Source organism: Balaenoptera acutorostrata, chromosome 3 (assembly GCF_949987535.1).
Source record: "Balaenoptera acutorostrata chromosome 3, mBalAcu1.1, whole genome shotgun sequence".
Taxonomy (NCBI): domain Eukaryota; kingdom Metazoa; phylum Chordata; class Mammalia; order Artiodactyla; family Balaenopteridae; genus Balaenoptera; species Balaenoptera acutorostrata.
Window position 1 is genome coordinate 63,415,601 of NC_080066.1, and position 24,680 is coordinate 63,440,280.

Sequence of the window (24,680 nt, forward strand, 5' to 3'; positions counted from 1 at the left end):
CGCTGGCTCAGTCTCTGCTGCTCTCCGCTGTCGCTCCCGGGCCTCGGGATGACACCGCCTCCGCCAGGATGCGCCTCCCTCGGCGCCCCGCGCGCCCGCGTTCCCAGTCCGCTGGCTCGGTCCGAGCTCCCGCTGCGGCTGCTGCTGCTGCTCTGGACGGCCGCCGCCTCCCAAGGCCACCCGAAGAACGGACCCCGCATCTCCGCTGTCTGGAAAGGTAGTGGCGCCGCGCGAGCGGCGGGGCGCAGGATCCGATGCCGCGCGGCGCGGGTGCGGAGTGTGCGGCACCGGAGGGAGTGCGTGAGCGCGGCTCTGCGGGTCCTGGGCTGTCCCCGCGGGTAGCGTGTGGGTCTGGGTGAGTGTGTGAATGTGCGCGCTGCTGCACTGGAGCGGGCTGTAACGCTGCGGCGAGAGAGCCGCGGGGGCTGGAGACCCGGCTAAGTCACTCCAAGTCTGCCCGCAGCCGGGAGCCGCAGCGCCCGGGCGCAGGGGGGAGGGAGAGGGCCCCTCTCTCCGCCCCGAGGCGCTCCTGGTCCTCCAGCGGCGGGGCCTCTGTGTGGGATCCTTTCTCCCGCCGGGACCCCCACCCAGCTCCTCTCTTCCTGAGCTGCGGGCTCCGCTGTCGCGCGGGGCGCAGGCTGGGCCGGCAAGGGGGGCGCGGACCCTTTGCCGCCGCCGCCGCCGCGCTCCGGCTGCGGGAACAAAGACCCCGCTGCCTGCCCCCCGCCCCCGCCCCGGCCCCGAGCGCAGACCGGGTAAAGGGGGTGGGCACCTAGTGGTGAGCCGGGACGTGGTGCGGTGCGGAGGCTTCAGGCACCGGGGCGATGCCTCTGCAGTGCCGGGACAGGCCGCTCCCTCCTTGTCCGCACGTGGCAGTTGTCACCAGGAATCGGCGCCAGCGTGGGGGGCAGTGCCCGTTGGGTGGGGCGCGGCCATTGGGACCCCCAGGCAGAGGATCTGGGGAAGGGCTGCAGCTTTTAGGCCCTGGTGGTTATGTGAACTTGGGGGACCGGAGTCTCCCCCAGGGGCGCCTCAGTTTAGACCACACTGTACGATGGGTCAGAAAGCATGCTGGGTGGGTTTTGAGGTTTTTCTGCCGCGAGGGGCTGAGCTCCCCTCCCCTGCAATGCATACATATGCTTCCCCACCTCCAGGCTGACTGGGCTCTGTCCCCAAATTTGGCGGCGCTGGGCCCCCCTGTGGTGGTGGTGGTCTTGCAGTGGGGGGTGGGGGGGTCTGGCCCCTCCGGGAGCCCTTTGATGCCTGAGGCGGTTTGCAGGGATTGCCAGAGCCTGAGCATTATCTGGGGCAGGTATTCTTAGCAGAGAGAGGAAAAAAAAAAAAAAAACCGCTCAAAAAGCGAGTGGCCCGAACTGCGGCTGCAGTGGAGGGAATGTGACTTGCCCAAGGTCACTCTGCATTGTGTGAGCTCACAGTGCAGTCAGGGTGCTCTGATCTGGCACAGGACCAGTGCTTGTTCTGGGTTAGGAAGTGGAGAAAGATTTAGGCAATTTTTTGGCCATGAAGAGGGTACTCTGGGGGCCAGCTCTGCTACCCAGCCATAGGTATTCCTGGTGGAAGTGGAGCAGGGCATCTGGACCTCTGGCCATCTATCTACTCATGGTGGACACCTACACACCCCTCAGTCATATCAGCTCCAGTCTGAGCTTCCTCTGCCTTCCCAGCATCTTTGCCTTGCCTCAGTTCCCTTAGCCGTCTCGGGCAGCACGGCATTTGTGCACTCTGAAGCGGATGAATGGCCACATCTGAGTGTTCTGGAATCTCCCTCTGCGCCAAACCTTTGCATTGGGCTCTGCTTGTCCACATCCCCTGTCTTCCCAAGATACCCTTCCACACACATACTTAATGCACACCCACCTCTTAGCACCTAATGCTGCCTCCCCATCTTGGGCACTTAGTCCCCACCCTGAGGCTATTTAAAACTGCTTTCTGTCCTCTTACCCACTTTCCAAAGTGCTCTCTCCCCTGCACACAGTTCACTATTGTAGTCACACTGGCCATGCCTTCTGTTTGGTAATGCACTATTGACCCCCACTGGGGTCTGCCAGCCCCTCACCTATCGTGTCCAAGGGCAGTCTGTGGTCTTCTTCACCAGTGCCAGGCACCCTACTGGCCAGACAGACCCTGCCATCCACCTGTCCCCCAGGACCACCAGCTGGTAATGGTATGCCTAGCTGACAGCTGCCTCCTAGTTCCTGTGGAGTGACACATGGCAGTCGGACAGGAATGGGCTTGGGCGGGGCAAACGAAGGAGTAGGGTGAGAAGAGGACCCTTGCTGTAGGCCTAGGTCCCTGTATACCAGTGGGTTGAGGGAATGGGGATGGTGGCCTCCAGGAACGACTAGATCAAGGATAATGGTGGTTCTGGGGCTGCTTCTCCATGAGGCCTAGACAGGGCTTTTAGTTATAAGACAGGACAGGTGTGGGGACTGGAATGGGTATGGAGGGATCTTCTCCATCATTTATTTTCTGCTGCTTGGACCTATAAGATCTAGGGAAAGATTAGATAAGAGAGTTCTGGGAGGGTCCCAGCCTGCCCTTCTCAGGGAGGTTGATGCCTCTCTAGCCTGATGAAGGCCTGGCCCAGAGCAGCTCTGGACAGAGAGAGGGATGTGCTAGTACTGACCTGCCAGGTACCCTTGAGCTCTGTACCTGTTTCTGACCCTCAGAGCCTGCCAGGGCTCTGCAGGTTGTCCCCCCAGGGCTGTCACTGACACATGGGTCAGTCAAGGATGTGACTTTGTGGGCCTGACCTCCCTGCAGCAGGGACTGGAGGGGAGTGGTTTGCAGGTAAGGGCAGGAGGTTGGCATGCTTGTGTAAGCTGTATACCCCTCTCCCATTCCATCCCTGGTTGGAGGAGATGGAGAAGCCCGGGAAGGCCCTGACCTCCAAGGTCAGAGGTGAGCCAGCTTGTCCACAGCAAGAAACAGAGCCCAGTCTCCACTTATCCAGCTGGTTCTGGCCTCACCCTTGTCCAGTTAAGCAACAGGATGTTATTGTTGACTTGATGGCTGCTGGGAGAGCCATTATGGGGCCGCTCCCCAGGGCAGGGGGTTGTTGTCACCTCCTCTAGGGGATGAGGTCACAGCTGGGGCTCTCCAAGCATCACCATTTCCAGTGGAAATCCTTGTCCCCTTGGGAGCTTAGATGTATTCATCACCTTCAAGGTGAACTCCCCCTGCAGCACAGGGTGGCGGGGTGGGCGAGCAGTTCCCAGGAGGAGGGGGGGTTTCTAAGCTGGGAGAGATGGGAGAGATGCTTGGTGATGTCACCAGGAGTTTCCTGCCAAGCTCTGTGGCCCCTCTGTCCTGAATAGTGAAGATTCTACGATCAGGCTGGGGTGAGGTAGATGCTGGCACAGGCCCAAGATGACCACGGTGTGGAGGAAAGAGATGGGAAGTTGGAAGCCTGGTTCTGGACCCAGCTCTGCTGATTTTCTGTGTGACTCTGGGCAAGTGCTTGCCTTTTCCTAAGCCTCAGTTTCCTCAAATTTCCAAAGCAGGTACAGGGAGGAGCTTATACTTATCAGAGCACTAATCCCTTGCCTCTCTGGAGTAGGTGGAGGCTGCAGTGGTCTGTTCAAACCCTAGCAGTGAGGAGTAATTGAAAGCTGGGAAGTCGGGGAAATCTTTTAGTTTCATGTTCTTTCCTTTCTTTTTCTCTTATAAGCGAAGGCTGATTGATCAGTTGGAGGAAATGGCTCATTTGGATTGTGACCTCAAGGGTGGGCATAGTAATTCAGCATTTTTGACATTTATCATTTGCTGGGGCCAACCTTGTGCTGGTCCTGGGCTTGGGGAACCGGGGATGAGAAACTAGATGTGTCCATAGGCTTCTCCGTGTAGATGGGGAGACAGACAGGCAGGTCAACCTGCAGTTACAGTGAAATGTGTCAGGGCCTGTAACAGAGGCAGCTGTGGGGGTCTAGGAGGTACCTAACCCAGTCTGCACAGTCAGAGAAGGCTTCCTGGAAGAGGTGATAAGTCAGGATGGCAAGAGGAATAGGAGCCAGCTTGGGGAGGAGAGGGACAGGAGGAAGTACCCTGGTGTGACAGGATTTCAGACCCCAGAACTTGCAACTAGGACCAAGGAGAGGAAAGGAGGTGTGTGGGGGTCCCCAAGAGGGAGACATTGAGTCAGCCTGGGCCTGGGGGCTCCAGGAGGGTTTCATACAGGAAGGGATATCTGAGCTATGCCACCTGACCTTCCACAGCCAGCGCAGCAGTAGGAAGGAAGGACCATGGCAGGCAGGGAAGACCTCCCCAGTGTCACAGCTCCCTGATGGAAATCTGGGGCTGGGTCCAGGGACCCCAGGGCTTTCCGCCTGAATCCTGACCACAGGAGTTCTCCAGGTGAGGAGGCCCAGTCCTCAGCAGAGACTCTCCATGGGGTGAGGAGCTCCCCCAGCATCAGCCAGGCCCTGCCGGTGTGGGAGGGGCAGATGGCCTTCCTCTGCCTAGCTTCCCCTTCCAGGAACCTTCACCTCAGCAGGGGTGGATCACTACCCAGGCTGGGCACTTGGGAGAAGCAGGGAGAGCTGGACACTCTTCTTGGAGGAGGGCCAGGCCAGGGCCCCTAATGTGCAGGTGGGAAGCTGAGGCTCAGCCTAGGGGGTGGGGCGCAGCAGCCTACAGGGGGCAGTGGTAGGAGTGGGTGGCTTTGGAGTTGACAGCTCAGCCCTCACCTGATGTCCTACCCTCCACCCCCAGTCCCATTTCAGCCACTGCAGAGCTGTCTAGCTATGTCACAAGAGACTGACCACGCTTCCCCTGCTCTGGTTGACAGCTCTGGGGCCAGAAAGCTTCCCCTTTTCTTGGTTTCCTTTTTTGGCAAGGCCTGGCTGCCCTTCTTCTCTTGCGGGGGCGGGGTGGGGGGGAGGTAGGGGGGAGGAAGGGGTCCTCCTAGAGCAGGGACTGTGGCCCCTTGTTTGGCACCCCCATCAGAGAACATGGACTTCTCCCTTCCCTAGCCAGCCCAAGCAGTGGACTGCCGTTTGATCCATCTCTTTCTTGCCCCCTATGGTCTAATCAGCCTCCAAGCCTCTTATTCCACCCCCACCCCCACCTTGGCCTGGGCCCTGCTGTGTCTTCAGGACTGTGCCCTGGCCTCCTTGAGGCCCTTGCATCCCTCTGGGTCACTGTGCTGAGCATTCCAGCTGGAGCACACAGCCCACCTGATCTCCTACAGTTCTTCCCTCACCATTCCCCAGCTCCCCATGCTTTCCTGCCTCAAGGCCATTGCCCTGCAGGTCGTTGCCCTGCCGGTCATCCCTCCATGTACCCAACTCACCCTCCTCCTCCTTTCTGCCAGTTCTATCTCACTTCCTCCAAGGAACCTTGTTGGATGACTCTAACTCACCCAGCCTGATGTCAGAAAACAAATGTCAGAGATCAGCTGGGCCAACATTCCACAGATGGGGAAACTGAGCTCTGAGATGACAGGGACTGGCCCAACATCACCCAGTGAGACAGGCAGAACTGGGACCAGGCTATGTCTTCTGCCCGAGCCTGCCCTGGCCTTAGCTTCTGGCCTCCCTCCACTTGTCTGTCTGTCTTCATGCTCTGTCCCCAGGCTTATGGCTCCCCGAGCCCATTTCCTCCTCAGCCAGTTCAGCTGAGCCCTGCCTCTCCCTGCCCCGGTGCTGTCTGCTCCCGGGAGCCCCAGCAGCCATGACCGTCCTCCCTTCAGGACCTTAGATTTGGGCCAGCTCCATGCCCTCTTCTGGTCTTTTCCTCAGGGCAGCTGGGCCTCAGGTCTCGGGGGCAGGTTGATCTGTGTCATGGCCTGGGCTAATCTGGGTTTAACCGTCACAGCTGCCTGGGATTAGGCTGATGCTGTCGTGCCTCCTGCACCCCCTTCTTCCAATCAGGGGCTGGGGCTCTGAGCCAACACACCCCTGGGGGCAGCCCTCACGATGGAGGGCAGCCAGTCTCTGCCCCGTGCCTAGGTCTGTGTTCAGCTCCTCTGGGGGAGGGAAGAGGAGAAGCCCTGGGTTTGCCCTTGGGGCGCATGCTGGTGCCTAGAGAGGTGGGCCTGCCGCCTGTGACGAGAGAGGGCACGTGGGGAGGTCAGGAGCTTCGCGCAGCCAAGGATTGTGACAGGAAGTGAGAGCAGAAGGGTCAGTGTGGGGCGGTGCCACCGGGGAGGACTTCCTGGGGAGGGGGCAGAGCCAGGCTAGAGGGAGAGGCAGGGACGTGGGGTGGGGCAGAACGTGGCACAGGTTGCTGCTCGTGTTCTTTGTCTTCTGGGCCCAGGGCTCTGGGCCAGGCTGGTGAGGGAGGAAGGTCACTGTGGTAAGCTCGGCACCCTAACAGTGGCCCAGGAACCTGTTCTAAGGTGTCTCCGCGTCTGACACGGGGGTTTGGCCTACCCCAGGCCTGCTCCTCCTTACGCTCTGAGCTGCCCCCACTTGCCCAGTCCTGGCCTTGGCTTGGCCCAGGGACCATGGAGTAGGAAGAGGGCTGGCCTTCTCCTTCAGGATCCCACAATCCAGGTGAAATTCCACCAAAACTGTGTGATCTGAGAGAAGATAGTGTGTGCCAGATGGTGTATAGCACAAGGTCAGAGGGAGGACGGAGCTGTGACGGCTGGAGCAGTCTGGACCACTCAGTGAAGCCAGGGGGATTGAGGCTAGATCTTCAAGGACAGGTAAGGCCACGTGCCTAGAGAGAAGGGGAAAGGGCAGTCAGGGGAAGGGAAAGCACAAGCAAAAGGGTAGAAGTGGGACTCAGCCATGGCAGAGATGAGCAGAGACGGGTGGGCCTTGACCGCCAGGTAGAGGAGTCGGGCCCTGCTGGGACAGGCAGTTGGGACCCATGGTGGGTTCTTGAGCTGAGGAGCCAGGGGGGTAGAAGCGAGTGTTTTTTGCCAGTGCAGGTTGGGTGGGAACCTGGCTGGTTGGATAGTAAAGAAGGGTCTCAGCATATCCTCCCTTCTCTATAGCCTGCCCCAGATTGCACAGCACTTCTATTCTGGGCAGACACCATGGGATACTTGTATGCTGGTCAGCACTCAGTGCCGCACTACACCCCCAGATCCCTAGTCCCCTCCCCGCCTCAGGCCTGCACACCCACGCTTACTTACACACACTGTCTTTAGGGCATCGTGGATGAAGGTCAGGCATTCATTGGCCAAGCAGCCTCTGACCAGGCTCCACCCTCTCTGGGCCTCAGTCTCCTCATTTGTATGGGAGAGGCTGGCCTAGAAGCTTCCAAGGGCTCATCTATGGAGCACAGTGTTATAAACACAGATTCCAGAGTCAGTCTGCCTGAGTGTCAACCTCCACACCACCACTTAGCTGTGTGATCTTGGGCAAGTTACTCAACTTCTCTGTGTCTGGCTGCCCTCATCTGTAAAATGGGCATAATAAGAGAAGCCACCTTATAAGAGTTCAGTGACGATTGAATGAGTTAATACACCTGACACTCAGAGAAGTGCCCGGCACATAGTAAATGCTATGGAACGGTTAGGTCGGGGTGGGGGTGGGGATATCATCGTTGTCAGTATCATCCTCCTCCTTTGGCATCTCTGATTTCTGCTGAAATGCAGCCCTGGCAGCCCGGCCCCTGCTAGCTCTCCCTAACTGCCTATGTTGGCTGACTGCCCTTGCTCTCTGACCCCTCCCTCCTTCCCCACTGGCCCAGGCTAAGGCTGAGCTAAGGAACCTTCTGTTTCTCAACAGTCTTCCTGTCCTGCCTGCGTCCTTCTACTTGGGGTGGTTTAGCCCTCCTCTGCCCTCTCCCTGACCCCTGCCCTGGCTCTGGGCCCAAGGGCAAGCCCTGCACCTCTGCCCATCCTTTCCTTTGAAGGATCCACCAGCTGACTTCTGCCTCACTCTAGGGCTTTTGGAACCTGCTGAGCTGAAGAATGGGCAGAATCCAGACGTGGCTTCCTGCCTTCCCTGGGCTTGGAGCCTCCTCCCCTCTCTGGCTGGGCCTCTGTGCCAGCCTTCCCTCCCTGAGCCCCTGAATCTGTTTCAGCTCGGCCCCGCCCCCAGGACACACTCAGCTTTCTCTCCACACTGCTTCTTACCCACAAGCCTTTTCCCCAGCTGGTCTCCCCACCAGCCAAGCCTTCTGGTCCTTTGAGCACAGTGGCGCAGTGCAGAGAGCACACAGCCCTTGCTGGCATGGAAGGCCCTTAGTTTTCCTGTCTATAAAATGGGCATGCAGATGCTGTCCTGCCTTCTTTACGGGGTGGTTGGGGGATTTGGTGAGCTAGTTGGTGGAAGCCGATGAGGATATGGTTTCTTCTGTTGCCTCCATCTTTAAGAAGCCGTCTCTGACTTATCCAGTACTCACAACCCCACGCTTTCCCCAAACGCCCCCGAACTTAACCCTGATTGTTTTGTTCCAAGAGTCATGGTGGGTCATAAAACCTAGACCTTAGCCCCTCCAGTCCACAGAGGAGGAAGCTAAACTCAGGAAAGCCCAGCTCTTGGTCACAGTCACAGCCAACCAGCCACTTGGCTGAGAGAGGGAGCACAAAGCTTTTTAGAACCAGGGCTGAGCCCACACCTGAGATATGCTCGCCTCCCACCCACGGCTGACCTTGGTGGGCGGGAAGATGCTCCCCCTCAGCCCAGCGCACAGCTCACTGTTCCCATGGCTGATAAAGAGAGGCACACCTCCCACACCCCCATGAGCTAAGTACCGCCTCAAGGACCCACCACCTGCCCCAGCACACCGGCTCTGCCCGTCAGGCAGCTGTGTCTGGAGCCTTGCCCTGCTGAGTGTCGCCAGCACCCCAGCAGCAAGCACAGCCCTTCCTTAGCACAGGCCCGTGCCACCCTGGAAACTGGGCTTCTGGATATGAGGAGCGGCTGCTCGTGCCCTCATGTCTGGCCGTACTGCGAGAGGCAACATCGATGAAACATTTGTTCCTTTGCCCCCCCTCCCCCTCCAGTGAAATGTTTCCGTCCACCGATCTGACACACGCAGAGTTCCACAGTTAGTCATTCCTTTGAGTTTAAGGCTTTGATTGCTAAAGGCTCCTGGAGATCAGAGTCCTACCTGGAAGATTGGTGGGTGGTTGATTCCCTTCAGTTATCAGGTCAGTGACTTATCCCCTGGCCTGCAAGAAAGCATAGGGTGGAGAGCAGGAGATGACACAGGGAAGTAGAGAGAAGGTGATGTACAGCTTTTTGAAGATCAGGAGGCTCTCAAGGAAGTCCCGGCTGTGGTCCTGGTCTGGAGCCAGGTGATGGGCACCAGAAACCCTGAGCTGCTGCCTCGCTCAGCTTCTGTCCCCCTTGTTCTTTTTTTTTTGGCTGCACCGTGTGGCTTACAGGATCTCAGTTCCCCGACCAGGGATTGAACCCGGGCCACGGCAGTGAAAGCCTGGAATCCTAACCACCAGGCTACCAGGGAACTCCCCTGTCTCCCTTGTTCTGTGCCTTGGGCCAGTGGCACGGTCTCTCTGGCCTCCGTGCCTCCCTCAGCTTAGTGACTATTCCCTTCCCTTCCACCTTGACCTGTGGGGTTCCAAAGGGTGGCGAGGCTGCAGGCTAATTCCTGGGGCCCCGCACTGGCCTTCCCTCTTCTTCCTCTGGCGAGGGTGTGAGGGGGGACTGGTGATTCAGGTGGGGCACGACTGTGGGAGGAGACTCCTGCCTGATGTGGTTGGGCCTCCAGTCTGAGGCTGGCCTGGCTCCTGCCCCATGCCCGGGCCTCCCTGGCTGCCTGACTCAGGCACTCCCTGCTGGGCGCCGCATTCCTGCCCTTCCCAGAGCCGCCTCACAAGAGAAAAACAAATACAGTATGCTAACACATATATATGGAATCTAAGGTAAAAAAAAAAGGTCATGAAGAACCTAGTGGCAAGACAGGAATAAAGACACAGACCTACTAGAGAATGGACTTGAGGATATGGGGAGGGGGAGGGGTGAGATGTGACAGGGTGAGAGAGTGGCATGGACATATATACACTACCAAACGTAAAATAGATAGCTAGTGGGAAGCAGCCACATAGCACAGGGAGATCAGCTCGGTGCTTTGTGCCCACCTAGAGGGGTGGGATAGGGAGGGTGGGAGGGAGGGAGACGCAAGAGGGAAGAGATATGGGAACATAGGTATATGTATAACTGATTCACCTTGTTATAAAGCAGAAACTAACACACCATTGTAAAGCAATTATACTCCAATAAAGATGTTAAAAAAAAAAAAAAGGGCTCCTTGAGGTTAGCGTTCAAGGCCCGTCAGGTCACTGGGTCAGCTTGGAAGGCTGTCCCTGCCCAGAGCAGACTATGGGGCCCGTCCCTTGTTGCTCCCTTCACAGATGACGACACTGCCCACCATCCTAGCCACCACTCCACCCTCCCCCTGAGCAGCCCTCTTTCACAAGTAATGAGGATATGGGGTTGGTGGGGACCAGATGGGGACAGCGCCCAGAGTGGATGAGGAGGAATGATGCCCCACCAGGCAGGCCTGCTTTAGGAAAACCCACTCCACAGAAGTTCACACTTGTCCCAGCCAGTCGGTTGCTGGGATTGTGCTGAGACTGTGGGGGGCACGAGAGGAAGGTCTGATTCGTTCCAACAGGATCAGAGCCCCATGGATGGCCTGGCTGGGGGCCTGTGATAGGGGAGGACAGCCCCTCACACCCAGCCATCTTCTTGACCCTCATTTCTGGCGGGCCTGGGGCTGGGCCTTGTTGGTCCTGCCACTGTGAGGAAGGTGGGGGCTTCGGGGGCCATGGAGTCTAGCTGGGTACGGGGCAGCCTGATTGTGCCCTTTCTTGGTCCAGAAGGAGCCAGGATTGGCTCAGAATCACATGGGGGTGGGGTGGAAGCTTGTGCCTGGCCCGCCCCTGGGGCCATGCCCACCCCATGTGTCCCTAGCCCCCTCCCCTGCCTGAACCCCTGGTTATTCTGGGAGCTTTTAGCTCCCACTTAGTCAGCCACTAATGCGTCAGGCCGGGGAGTGAGGGGGGAGACACGGTGCCAGACGGTGCTCCTTTTAGACATCCAGGATGGGAAGCAGAGGGGGCTGGTCAGGCAGGGGGACCTGGGGGGTGATGCTGGAGGAGAGGAGGCTTTCTGGATCCTGGCCCTGCTCATAGATAGGAGAGGGCAGCTCCGCAGACTGACAGGCAGTGGGTTGGTGTATCCTTGGGCCGCTGCAGCTCCCTTCCCCCATCACACTCGGGGCTTCAGCCTGCCTTCCTGATTCTTCTCTCATTAGGTCTCTGTACCCACTGTACGGTCAGCTTCCCCAGCTTCCCCACCATTGCTCAGGCTGTTTCCACTGCCCAGAATTCTCTTCCTGCCTGTTTCTGACCCATCTTGCTTTGGTCCGCCTTCCCCATCCTTTTGGATTCCTAAGGAAGCAAAAAGACGCATTTAGGGATGCGGCACTTGCTCCCTTGGCTGGGCCTCTTTAGGAGCAGCCCCCAGCCTTACTCAGCCTCTGCGTGGGTGGAGCCTTGAATGCCACCACCTCCCCTCTTGGTGCCAAGGGGCCACAGATCCTGGCCGCGGAGGCTTGGTTTTGCCTTCACTTCCAGGCAGCCCTCCTGCCCCTGAGCCCCCAGCCCCGGGCTCCTGTGACCTGAACAAAGCTTCCTTTCATGTATTCATTGAGCTGCTGCCGCTCTGACACTTCCCCTGCACAATCAGGCCCTTTGAGGGCCTGAGGCAGTACGGGAGCCGGGCTGGGGCTGGGGTAGAGAACGGGCCAAGGCCTTGTCCTGGGGCCGAGCTGGTGCTATCTCCCCCACGCACATCACCAGGCACAGAGCCGGGAGGGGCAGGCTCTTCGGGGTCGAGGGAGGCAATGCTCCTGGGCTCCTGTTTGTTCTTCTGCAAAATGAGGTGAGCAGTCCCTTCCTCCCTCCAAATCCTGACCCTGGCAGCCACAGCCAGGATTTGAGGGGAACAGGGCTCAAACTTGCAGATCTGTGCAGGACTGTCCTGGTCGGGCAGCCCCCCACGCTGCACCCGGCAGCAGGCAGCCCTCACCCTCCCTTTGTGTTCTCAGCAATACTTTGTGAGCAGCTCTGGAATCTGTACCAACACAGTTTTGCTTGAGTGGTACAGAGGCTTGCTTTGGTATGGCTGTTTCACCCCTCCAACTGGATTCCACGGTAGGGCCGGGCCTCCCCCTCAGGCCTTGCTCTCCGGGGCCAGGCTGAGTCTCTCCCATCAGACTAGACTTCCCAGGGCAGGACTGCATCTCCTCCTCACTTTGACGGCCCGGTGACCCCAGACAAGGGCTCCCTCAGGGCCCCTTCATGTACCCCTTTCTCCACCACTAGAGCTGTGCATTGGCTGTGCAGGCCCCTCTTCTGAGGCCTGGGGTTGTGGCCTTGATGTGAGCCGAGGTGACTGTTTGGAGGTGGCCAGCATGACCTGAGCCGTGGGGCTTCTCCCCTGTGGCCTTTGGAGGGCTTCAGATCTCAGGCCCCAGCCCAACATCTTCAGACACAGACATATAGCTTTTCCCAGCCGCCTGGCTGTCTGGGGGAGTAGGTGGGGAGCTGGGGCTACAGACTGTCTAGATTCCGGGCTAGGCTGTGGGGACAGTGGCCGCTGCTCAGGCTGCGGGTGAAAGGGGAGCTGGAGCCATGGAGCTGAGTCAGGAAGGCCTTGTGTCTGTCCCCAGCACTCTAATTTTATCCCAGCTGGTGGGGAGGGGGAGCCTGGGGCCTGAGACCTGCCAGCCCTGCCCGAGCCTTGGCCAGCACCACACCCCTACCACCCAGCAGGAAGTGGGCTCTCAGCTCCCACCTTGCGCAGCCTTGGGGTCCTGGGAGGCCTGACATCCTAAGCTGTCAGGCTATTTGCGGAGCACCGGAGGAGACCCAGGTGAACCCGAGGGCAGTGAGCTCAGCACTTCTCTGTGGCCTGCGGTGCTGGCATCTCCCTGAACGCACCTGAGAACCATTACTCAGTCTGGATGAGCCAGTCTCTCCTGCCTCCTAGTGTGACCTTGGGCTAGAGTATCCCTGAAGGCCCTCAGTTTCTGCCTCTGTACAGTGAGCTGGGCCACAGCTGAGGTGGAGAGTAAGAATAGCCCACTTGCAGGGATGACTTGGCCATGCGGGGATGTATCTTAAGGAAAAGGAATGAAGGTGGGGGTCGCATGGTAGGTAGTGCTCTTCGTCCCTGCTGAATGCAGCATCAGTAGGAATGGCTCAAGTGGCACCAAGGGGAATTGGGGGCAAACTCAAGGACATGGCAGTTCTGTTCTCTCTGGGCTTGGAGGGTGTCCTGCTGGGATGTCACTGCTAAGTTGGCTGCCCCTGAGTTTGCTGCAGCTGAGTAAACAGTGGTCAGGCTGAGGACCCAGGCTGGTCCGAGGTAGGAAGATGTCTGATTGCTGGGGGCACAGCCACAGGCTGTCCCATTCCTGTAATTTAGCCCTGCAATCAGGACAACCTCAGCAATGTCACCGGAGATGAGACGTCTTCTCCCCGGAGGCAGTGGCTGCAGACAGTTTCTTTTTTGGGCAAAATTGTCCCGGTCAGCCCTTCTACTTAAAGGCCCAGGCTGTGCTCTGTGAAGGGCCCCCTGTCCCAGAGTTGCTGGGGAGGGAGGGTTGATCTTTCCCCCCGGGGTGAGCTGGGATCTCTGTGAAACCAGGCCAGGGCAGGCCAGGATGCAGAGTCCAGCTTGGGGGCAGGAGCTCTGGTTCCTGGCCTGCTACTGACCATGTGAGCTTGGGCTGCCCCTCTCTGGACCTTTGTTTTTCCATCTGTAAAATGGGAGAGAGTGGACATTAAGATTCCTTTCCAGCTCTGATCTATACTGACCTGCTCACTAACGGGATGGAGTGGGCTGGGAAGGGTCAGAGAGGGCTTCCTGAAGGAGGGGATAGGGTTCTGAGCAAAGTGATTCCTGGGAACCTGAACTGTACGTGGGGTTCTTAGAGGCCTTGCTACCTGCAGGGGTTGGAGGTGGCTGCATGCTCTGGCCTAGATAGCAGAGAGCCTCAGAGCAGAATTGGGGGCCCTGGTCCCTCCTGCCCAAGCCCAGCCCCTTAGGAACAGCAGTGTGTGTGTGTGTGTGTGTGTGTGTGTGTGTGTGTGTGTGTGGTGGTGGGGGTCTGTTCTCCCCAGGGGTCCCTAAATTCTGCCCCCACTCTGAGGTCACACATATTGTAGGGTAGGGGTCATGGCTTTGGGGTGAGGACATCTGGTTGCTGGACCCCGCCAGAGGACCCCTGTCTTCTCCCGCTCACGGCACTGAGTCCAGGCGTCGCCCTAGCCAGATCCAAGCACTAGTTGCTCGGGGGATGCCGGTATGCATGGGGGGGGGCGGGCCAGGATCTTCCAGCCCAGGGTCCAACCTCAACGTTTCTGCCAATTGTCTCTTCCTTAGGCCATGCAGGGCAGGACCATGTGGACTTTGGCCCGGCCGAGCCGCACACGGTGCTTTTCCACGAGCCGGGCAGCTCCTCTGTGTGGGTGGGTGGACGCAGCAAGGTCTATGTCTTCGACTTCTCCAAGGACAGGAATACCTCCATGCGCACAGTGAGCCTGGACCCCTCTCCCGACCCCCTTTTCTCTTCCCCCTTCCCCATTTTCTTATCTCCCCTCTGGCCTTGGAGAGGAGCCTCAGGGAATCCGGGGGAACTGGCATTTCTTCCAGAACTGGTCAACCCCCTATTATATCCCATAAATGGTCCCTGGGGGAGGCTCCCTGAGGGTGGTCCCAACTGGCGTGGGTGTTGGGGCAGTGTGGAGAGAAGCGCGGAGCTAACACGCCTGGCTGGGCGGGTAGCGCTGACTGCGGAGGCCTAGCAGGAAGCTGGGCTCCAGAACCCCATGGCCCCTGTCTTCGGAGATCTCTGGGCTGGCTCATCAGCTCTGGGCTTTGGCTCCGGGTATCAGGCTGAGCAGCCTGTGTGATGTTGGGTAAATCACTCCTCCTCTCAGAGCCCTAGTTACTCATCTGTCAAATGAACCTATCCTGAGGATGCATGGAAAGCACTTACGGGGGCATCTGGCCCCTGGCAGAGTGGACTGATGCTCCCCCTGTTCCCCCCAGGTGAACATTGGCTCCACGAAGGGGTCCTGCCGGGACAAGCAGGTGAGTGGGGGAGAGGGAGTGCAGAGGGGAGGCTGGGCCCCTTCGAGAGGTTCCTGAGAGTCTGAGGAAGGAGGCCTGGCCCTGTCTTGGGAGCCCCAGTCTGGGAGGAGAGAAGTAGCCCTGCCCCAGGGTTCCCAGTCTGAGGGGGAGACACTCCTTCCCTGAGGCCCTTCCTCTGTTCTTGGAGGGGTTGGAGTCAGTTGCACCCGCTCTGGGTCCTCCTTAGAGGCTGCCTTCTGTGCTCAGACTTCTGATGCCTTCTTCCCCAAGACCGAGGGTCCCAGTGCTAGGCCTGCCAGGGCCTCCCACCAACCAACCTCTCTCCTTCCCCTTCTCCCGAGCAGGGCTGTGAGAACTACATCACGCTCCTGGAGAAGCAGGGTGAGGGGCTGCTGGTCTGCGGCACCAATGCCCGGCGCCCCAGCTGCTGGACCCTGGTGAGAAGGCCCCTCCCTGTGCGCCTGGTCAGCTCACCCTTGTCTGGGTGGGCTTCTGCTCCCCATGGTGGGAAGGAGGTGGGGGGACTCTGGGGCTGGCCTCACCTTGTACAGAGTTCCTGGGAGGATGGGGACCCTGGCTGGGCAGCTGGCACCCATGGGAGGCAGTGACCGTGGGGTCACATGGCAGTCTCACCCCCTTGGTCTCCCCCAGGTGAATGACACTGCAGAGTTGCTTGGTGAGAGGAGAGGCTATGCCCCCTTCAGCCCGGATGAGAACTCCCTGGTTCTGTTTGACGGTAGGGCTGTGGCTGGCGCAGGAGGCTTCCCAGAGGGCTGCTGCCCTGGGCTGGGGGAGGGTGGTCAGCTCTGTGCCTGGTGACCCAGGCCCGGGGGAGGGACTTCCAGGGCCTGTGTGCCCTTACCCGTGCCCCTCCCACTGTGCCCAGGCTCTGAGGTGTACTCCACCATCCGGAAGCAGGAATACAATGGGAAGATCCCTCGGTTCCGCCGTATCAAGGGTGAGATTGAGCTGTACACCAGTGATACTGTCATGCAAAGTGAGTCAGGCTCCAGCTGGGCTGGGCTGGGCTGGGCTGGGCTGGATGAGGCGGTGTGAATGCTCGGGGCGGCAGGTGGGATCCTCATGTTTATGGGGAGGCTCCCCTAGGGCCGCTAGGGCCACAGGCCAGTCAGGAAAGCGGGAGCTTGGTACAGCCCTGTGAAGATAGAGCTGAGGAGGTTGGCCTGGCAGGGAGCAGGGGAACAGCAGAGAGAAAGATGTGGAGGCAGGATGGGCCCAACACCCTCCGGGGAACAAATCAGAGGAAACCCCAGACCCAGTGTGGAGTCCCCGGGTGCCACAGCGTATCCCTCTGCTGAGCTCACGCGGGGGCAACACCCACTCCCTCCTCGTTAGGGCTCTGCCAATTAGGCAGAGTGACATAGGGGCCCCTAGGGCTCTCCCCCCAGTCCCTAGGCCTGAAGTCATTGCTCCTGGGCCAATGACATCTTTGTAAGAGAGGGCAAAACAGGTGTGGGGTGGGAGTGCAGAGTCTCAGGCCCCTTGGGGTGTTGGACCTGTTTTTCTGAAGTTTATTCCAGGTGTGATTTGAGTCGGGTTTGTTTGTGCAGACTCAGGGGGTGGGCAGGGTGTGGGTGGGTCCTCTGAGAGGCTCCCCACCTCACACCCTTTCACTTCTGTCCCCGGTAGACCCGCAGTTCATCAAGGCCACCATTGTGCACCAAGACCAGGCCTACGATGACAAGATCTACTACTTCTTCCGAGAAGACAACCCTGACAAGAATCCCGAGGCCCCTCTCAACGTGTCCCGAGTGGCCCAGCTGTGCAGGGTGAGCAAGTGCTGAGTGGGCAAGAGTGTGTGTCTGTGCCTAAACAGGGGCGAGTGAGTGTGTGACTGCCTGTGTGCAAATGTGCAAGCGAGTCTGTATGGGATTGTGGGAGGAAGTGTGCGTGCACAGGAGGGTCGCTGCACCTGTGAGTGGGTAAAGATGGTTGGGCTCACGTGCACGTGTGATAGTGTGCAAATGTGTGTATTCGTGGAGAGTGTGCGTGAGCGTGTGCGTGAGAATGAGAGTGCATTGACGTGTGTGTGTTTCCCCTGTGTGGAGGTGCTGGGTTGTGCAGGTCTGTGTCGTGTGTGTGAGCGTGAACGTGTGAGAGTGGGCAGACGTGCGTCTGAGCCGGTGTGCTCTGTGGGGGCCTGGTACCCGCACCCTGCAGGTCCCCACTGTGAGCCCTGTGCCCTGGGTCAGCCAGGCCTGCCTCCTGGAGCCTGGCCCAAGAACCTGGCCTGAGTGGTGGGGTACCTCAGCCTTGTCCCCTCGCAGGTCCCGACCCCTTTCAGGGCCTCCCTTCCTCCTCAGAAGCCTGGGTGCTGGCATTCCCGGCAGCAGGTGCCCCGGGTGTGTGGGGCAGCCCAGGCAGGTGCTGAGGGGCCTCCTCTCCCCTCCACCCTTCCAGGGGGACCAGGGTGGCGAGAGTTCACTGTCGGTCTCCAAGTGGAACACCTTCCTGAAAGCCATGCTGGTGTGCAGTGACGCCACCAGCAACAAGAACTTCAACAGGCTGCAGGACGTCTTCCTGCTCCCCGACCCTAATGGCCAGTGGAGGGACACTAGGGTCTATGGCGTTTTCTCCAACCCCTGGTGAGTGGCCCTTGTCCTGGTGCTGGGGCTGGCATTAGTTAAGTGTCCAGTGGGGATCAGAGGGTTTGGGCCCTGCCCAAGGGATGGCTGGTGTGGCAAGAGCAGGGACCCCGGCTCAAGGGACAAGACTGTTGCTGGTCCTGGGGTGGGCGGACACACAGTGATCAGGGAGATGTGTGTGCTGGTGTGTTTGTGAGTCTGTACACAGGGGTGTGTGCGCATGCGCCGTATGCATGCTCATGGCTGCACCTGTGCCTGTGTGCCTGCCAGCTGTGTACTCAGAGCGGGTGCTGGGCCCTGGGAAAAGGCTGCTGCGGCCTCCGGGGTGCTGGGTGCCGGGTGCCGGGTGCTATCACACCCGCTCAGGCACTGCCTGCGCCTGATAATTCACACCTCTTAATCACTCTCATTGATTGAAAACAAGGCAGGCAAAAGTGTCAGGTGTGTGTGGGGAGAGGTGGGCAGCAGGGTAGGGAAGCCAAGACCCTGCTCTGGGGCTCGTGTGTGCATGGACCCAGCAGTCTGGGAAGGGAATGGAGGTCTGGCCTCCTTGGGCATCAGCGTTCCAAGGATGCACGTGTTGGGATTTCTCCTGCCCTGGGGTTGGCCTCTGAACTCAGTGATTCTGTGACAGAATACAGGTTGTGGTTTTACATTGCAACATAAAGAAATTAGGTTGCACTTCCCTCCCTCCCTCTTCCCGTCCTCCCTCCCTCCTTCCTTCAATGGTATTTGGTAATGCTCAGGCACTGGCCTTGGCCCCCAGGATAGTCCCTGTCCTCATGGAGCTCAAAGGCCAGGGAGCTTGGTCGGAAGGCTGCAGTTGTACCCCATCTGGTGCTGGGCTCGCCTGGGTGAGTGGAGGTGGGTGGGTCCTGGGCATCCCACTGATGTGGCCTGTGTGTCCCCCAGGAACTACTCCGCCGTCTGCGTGTACTCCCTCGGTGACATTGACAAGGTCTTCCGCACTTCCTCACTCAAGGGCTACCACTCAGACCTTCCCAACCCACGGCCTGGCAAGGTGAGCGGTGACACCCACCATGGCCCAGGCCCCGACCCCATCGCCCAGCCACCCCACTGATCTGGACCTGTTCTCCTTGCCCAGTGCCTCCCAGACCGGCAGCCGATACCCACAGAGACCTTCCAGGTGGCCGACAGTCACCCTGAGGTGGTGCAGAGGGTGGAGCCCGTGGGGCCTCTGAAGACGCCACTGTTCCACTCTAAGTACCACTACCAGAAAGTGGTTGTCCACCGCATGCACGCCAGCAATGGGGAGACCTTCCATGTGCTTTACCTAACCACAGGTGAGGGGCTACCCGGGACCAACCCCTCCAGCACCCCCCGCCTCGCCCCTGGTCTGCTTTGTAAAAATGGGTATAAAGAATAATGTAGTTAACATCTGGTTGGGAGAACTGAGTGACTAAGAGCTGTCAGGAGTTAATATGTGTGGCTGTGGAAGAGTCAGGCAGTGAGAGCTTCCCGGAGGAGGTGGGGCAGAGGGGAGAGGGAAAGGCATCGTAGGCTAGAAGGTGCCAGGATTCAGAGGCAGAAATGTTGTAAGTCTGAGCAAAGCTGGGTATAGCTTTGGTCCAGCTGTCTGACTCCTGAAGATGGTAGGAAAAGATGTGGAAGTCAGGAGGAAGGACCTGGTCTAGGGTGTCCTGTGGGCCTCTGCCAGGCAGAGCGAGGAAACTGGACCCTCTCCCTGTCTTTGGGATTATGCAGATGAGAGGAAACTTTTGATGTGGGATGCAAAGAATTTAGTGAGATGTGAGGAAGGACTTCCACATGGCAGGGCCTTTGCAGGTCTTGCAGAGGACTGCCGGAGCACCTCCTCTTCCCTAGAGGGGCTCCCCTTGGGGAGCAGGGTCTAGCTGACCCCGGCAGCTGAGTGGAATGTTCTGAAAGAGGCACCTGCATTCCCAGAAAGTCACTGGCCGTGGAGGAGCCAGCCCTGCGCTGGCTTTATAGCAAGTTCCTGGTCCCAGGCTGTGGGCAGAGATAGCTCTGGGAGCGGGCGTGGAGATCAGCGTTGGGGGACGGGAGTGCTTAAGGCCTTCCTTAAGACTGGGTGGTCGTGCCATCAGGAAGACTGTCTCCCCCAGGTGCGGGCACCTCTGGGCTTACATAGGCCAGGCCTCAGGTTTTGCCCTTAATTGTTCACACTGACCCGTGTAACTTCCTGCTGTTGCTTCACCTCGGGGTGTTCTCAGGGTCATGGTGACCTTATAGGTTTTTTGGCTTCTGGGAGTCTTGGGGAGAGTAATTTCCCATTAACAGGCCTGGTTTGTGAGGCCTGAGATCCGCCTCTTCACTCCTTCATTCATCCTGGCTCCACCCACTGGCCCCTGTCCTTGCTCTGCTCCAGCAGCGGCTGGCCTAGCTGTTGTGGCCAGCCACGGGGACAACAGAGCACTGGGGTGCAGGAGGGGGTCACATGATGTGGGACTGGGAGCAGGAACCAGGACAAGGCAGCCTGGGCCTGGGCTGGGGGAACTGTGGGCTCCCTTTCTGCAGACCTGAGAGCCAAGTGCACTTGAGTGATGAGGGCATCGGTCTCTGTTCTCCCTGAGGGCCATCAGAGAGATACTATTCTGGAGTCTGAAGCAGGAAGGATTGGGGCTAGATATGAAAAAGAACTTTCTGAGCCCTCTGCAGAGAATGGGAGGCTCTCACGGCTGGGAGAAGCGATGGGAGGCTGTCACCACGCTGTGTGGAGGAGGTGAAGGGCAGTGTGTTTATGAAGGTAGTGACTGGGCTGGGAGCTTGTCAGGCCAGAGGAGCAAGGGACCACATCCCAGAGCCTGCAGAGGGGGGTCACAGACACATAGAGGAAGGGTCCTAGGCAGGCAGTCATCTGATCATCTGACTGCTTTTTTGGGCCAAGTGATACCCTGGGAAATTGGGAAGGGAGCGAAAGGGAGGTAGGCTATTCTAGAAACTGGAACAGCCCGTGAGGTGGGATTGGGAGGACCCAGGGGTCAGGATGCCCGTTAGTCCCAGACAAGTGTGAATGGAGAGAGCACTGGCCTCTGAGGCAGGCAGCCTAGTGTGTGACCTTGGGTTCCCCTATGCTGAACCTAAGGTCCTTTTCAGATCTAAGATTTTATAAAAATTAAAAAATCCCCTAAGACTACTTGCAATGTGGGGTCCTGGATTGGATCCTGGAACAGATGAAGGACATTAGTGGAAAAACCCGTGAAATCCCAGTAAAGTCTGTAGTCGAGTTAATAATTATGTACCAGTGACAACTGCTCAGCTGTGACAAAGATCACAGTTATCTAAGAGGAAACATTAGGGGAAACTGGGCGAAGGGTATACGGGAACTCTTTGTACTATCTTTGTAATTTTTCTGTAAATCTGAAATTATTTCAGAATAAAAAGTTTATTTTAAAGACAACAAATCCCAAAGAGTCCAGGAAGCAGAGGGGTTTATAGAAGAAGTTGAGGGGTAGAGTTCTGACCCCTCTGGGTTCCAGTCACCAGCTGTGTGACCTTGAGCAAGTTGCTTAGCCTTTCTGAGCCGCATTTCCTTATCTTCGAAGTGGGGATGATAATACCCCCCTCCCAGCAGTGTGGAGGATTAAATGAAGTAATGCTAATGCATGTAGCTGGAGGCTTAGCAGTGCTTGGGCACGTGGGACTGCTGGTTCTGTTATCCATGCTCCAGCTTCCCCTGCGGCCTTGGGGAGCCCAGGGCCTCCTGGGATGGCCTCCCTGGCCCAGCCTTGGAGACTTCCTGCGATGCCTTTGGGCTCTTAAGACCCTCCCCAGTCATGCTGTCCTCTCCCCATCCCACCCCAGTCCTATGACCCTTGCCTGAGCCATGACTTTCCAGCCCTCCCCACCGGCATCTTTCCTGGTCAGCTCAGCCCAGAGGGAGGCTGCCTGGCTCTGTGGTGGGACTCCCGCCTGCTGACCCTCTGCCTTTCACCTACAGACAAGGGCACCATCCACAAGGTGGTGGAGTCGGGGAAACGGGAACACAGCCTTGTCTTCAGCATCTTGGAGATCCAACCCTTTCGCCATCCGGCCACTATCCAGGCCATGTCACTGGACGCTGACCGGGTGAGCCTCCCCCCCCCAACCCCTGCCCTATGGGGCTGCCCAGGGATGGCCAGGTGAGGACAGAGCTCCTCTGCGTGTGATTTGCATGTCCTTTGCAGGGTCTCTGGGCCCCAGGGTCTGCCAGGCAGCTGGACCACAGCTTAGGGGCTGAGAACTCAGTTGGGCTGGGGGCCCTGACCTGACTCAGTCCTTTTCTCTTTCCAGCGGAAACTGTATGTGAACTCCCAGTGGGAGGTGAGCCAGGTGCCCCTGGACCTGTGTGAGGTCTACAGTGGGGGCTGCCATGGCTGCCTCATGGCCCGAGACCCCTACTGCGGCTGGAACCAGGACCGCTGCGTCTCCATCTACAGCTCCCCAGAGTATGTTGGCCGGGATCCCTTGTCGCTAGGAGAGCGCGAACACAGCAGTGGGGGTTGATGGGCTACAGGAGGCGGCCCTTCTGGCCAGACCCTCCTCTGGGTGGGCACCACTGCTGATGCTGGGTGGGGAGGAGGACAGGGAAGGGGCCAGGTCCGTGGCCTCCTGTCTGCTTAGCCTCTCTCTTCCTTCCAACTCCAGGCCAGTGCTGCAGTCCATCAATCCAGCCGAGCCACACAAGGGGTGCCCCAACCCAAAGCCAGGTACCTGACCTCGCCCTCCCCCCGTCCCATTAGGGTGGTACCTCCGTGCCCCGATTGCCCTGTCTGAGGGAGTCCTGGTCTGGTCCTGGGGGCTCCAGACAGATGGGGCAGGACAGTCCTGTGGAGGGAGCCCCCTCGGTGTGGGGTGGTTGTGAGAGGAGTGGGGTGAGGGCAGCAGGGGAGAGTCAAGAGGAGACTGGGCGCTGGTTTCCCCGCGTTCATTTAGAAGCCTTGGCCTTGGAGACCTATCCGTGGGGGAGGACACAGCCTGCCCTGGGAGCCCTCAGCCCCTCCTCATGGCTGTCTCCCCATCCCTCCCCAGAACAAGCCCCACTGCAGAAGGTTTCCCTGGCCCAGAACTCTCGCTACTACCTGAGCTGCCCCATGGAGTCCCGCCACGCCACCTACTCGTGGCGCCACGAGAACAGTGTGGAGCAGAGCTGTGAGCCCGGCCACCAGAGCCCCAACTGCATCCTGTTCATCGAGAACCTCACGGACCTCCAGTACGGCCACTACTACTGCGAGGCCCAGGAGGGTTCCTACCTCCGTGAGGCTCAGCACTGGGAGCTACTGCGCGAGGATGGCGCCGTGACCTCGCACCTGCTGGGCCGCGCCCGCGCCCTGGCCACCTCCCTCTGGCTGGGTGTCCTGCCCACGCTTACTCTCGGCCTGCTGGTCCATTAGGGCCTCCTGGGGCTGGGCATGCTGCGGGCTTCTGCAGCCCCAAGGCACTAGAAAAGTCTCACTCCCAGAACTGGCTGGGCCCGGGAGCTCCTTGCCCACCACTTCTTCCAGGGGGACTGCATAACCCGACGGGGGACGCCAGGCCTGGAGATGGCCAGCCGCAGGCGGCTGCTGGGCCCCGGTGGGGCAGCGGGGGGGTGTGGGCCAGAGAGTGAAGGCTCCGACTATGAAGCTGGGGCTTTGCTGACCCAAGACTTTATCTTTTGGAGACTATTTTTCAAAAACTCCTCCTCAAACTGACTAAATGCAGTGATGCTCTTGGCCTAAGAGCCTGTGGCCCAGAGACTGGGGTTTAAAAAGGGGAGTTGGGACCCCATCTCTGGACCTTTGGGCTGAGGCCTGAGTCCTTCTGGACTCTCTATTACCCAAATTGCCCCCTCATCCTCCCTCCTGCCATGGCTGGGGGTGGCTAGTGTTCCCACAGGCCCAGGGCTGCCCGCTGTGGCCCCCTCACCAGCCCTGGGTCTCACTAGGCAGCTGCCTTGCATGTTTATTGAAGGATGTTTGCTTTCCGGACGGAAGGACGGAAAAAGCTCTATTTTTATGTTAGGCTTATTTCATGTATTGCTACTTCTGACTGCATCCGTATGAAATACCAAAACTGCGTGCTGGGTTGGGGTGGGGAGGGAGGGGCAGGGGAAGGGATGGGTCACGGGCGGGGGGCTCCCAGTCTGCAGCTCCCGGGAATGGGATAAGAGTCCAGGGATGGGCGTGGGTTTGGCGAGAGTGGCATGAGCTGGCTCTGCCCTGGGAGCCCAGTCTGAAGGGGATGTCGTCCAAGCCCCTGATGTGGGGTGGTTATGGGAGGGGGTGGGATGAGGGAGACAGGGTAGAATGAAGGAGAAAACAGAGCGCTAGGTTCACCGTGTTCATTTTGAAGGAGGAGCCAGGTCCTCAGGGGGAGGTTCCGGGACTCTGCCCTTGGCATTGGGGGTTGGGGGGTGGGGGAGTGGGGGCCACCCTCCCCTCCCCTCCCCTCAGCCCCCTTCCCCAGGGGCTGTGCTTCCATGCTCCTAGCCTCCCACCTTCAGCTCAGGACATGTTATAACTTAGGCTAAACTGTGAATTCCTGTAGGGACAGCCTGGGCCAAGCTCTCCAGGTGGGCGGCTCTGCCCCCAGTCCTGTCCATGAATTTCAGCAGAGAGCTGGGCCCTTCTCTGGCTGTGTCCAGCCAGCCTGGGGCAGGGCCTGGGGCTAGTGGCCTTCCAGCTTTGGCCCCTGCATCTCTTCTCAATGCACTTTAATAATGTAACATATTACTAATAAACAAGCTATTTATTTACCTGTGTCTGCTGCTTGCCTTTAAAGCCATCCTGGTCAGGGGGTGAGGGTGAAGGGGTTCCTGTTCAAGACTCGGCACCTGCTGCCCCTGTGAGCATCACACACTCTCACTGGCCCTCCGCTTAGAGCCTTAGAGCTAAGGAAACACACAGCAGGGCTCCCAGTTAGTGAGAGGCAGGAGTGGGATCTAAACCCACAGCTCCTGAGCAGTGCTCTGCCTGCCAAGCAATGACCCTGGAGCCCAGAGAGCTCCTGCACCCCACCTTTCCTCACACCTCAGGAGCGGGCCTTTCCCCCTTCCCAGCCTCCA

General features: G+C 58.9%; 1 protein-coding gene across 1 annotated transcript; it reads left to right on the forward strand.

The window, feature by feature from the left end:
• Nucleotides 1-24,371, forward strand: SEMA7A (semaphorin 7A (John Milton Hagen blood group)). The gene is made up of 14 exons (XM_007197717.2): nt 1-217; nt 14,340-14,491; nt 15,009-15,050; nt 15,395-15,487; nt 15,702-15,786; nt 15,937-16,047; nt 16,701-16,840; nt 17,472-17,656; nt 18,569-18,677; nt 18,762-18,960; nt 21,597-21,724; nt 21,929-22,083; nt 22,283-22,344; nt 22,667-24,371. Exons 1-14 carry the CDS (start codon nt 49-51, stop codon nt 23,026-23,028), a joined length of 1,992 nt encoding a protein of 663 aa, XP_007197779.2. The 5' UTR covers nt 1-48; the 3' UTR covers nt 23,029-24,371.
• The last annotated feature ends 309 nt before the right edge of the window (nt 24,372-24,680 follow it).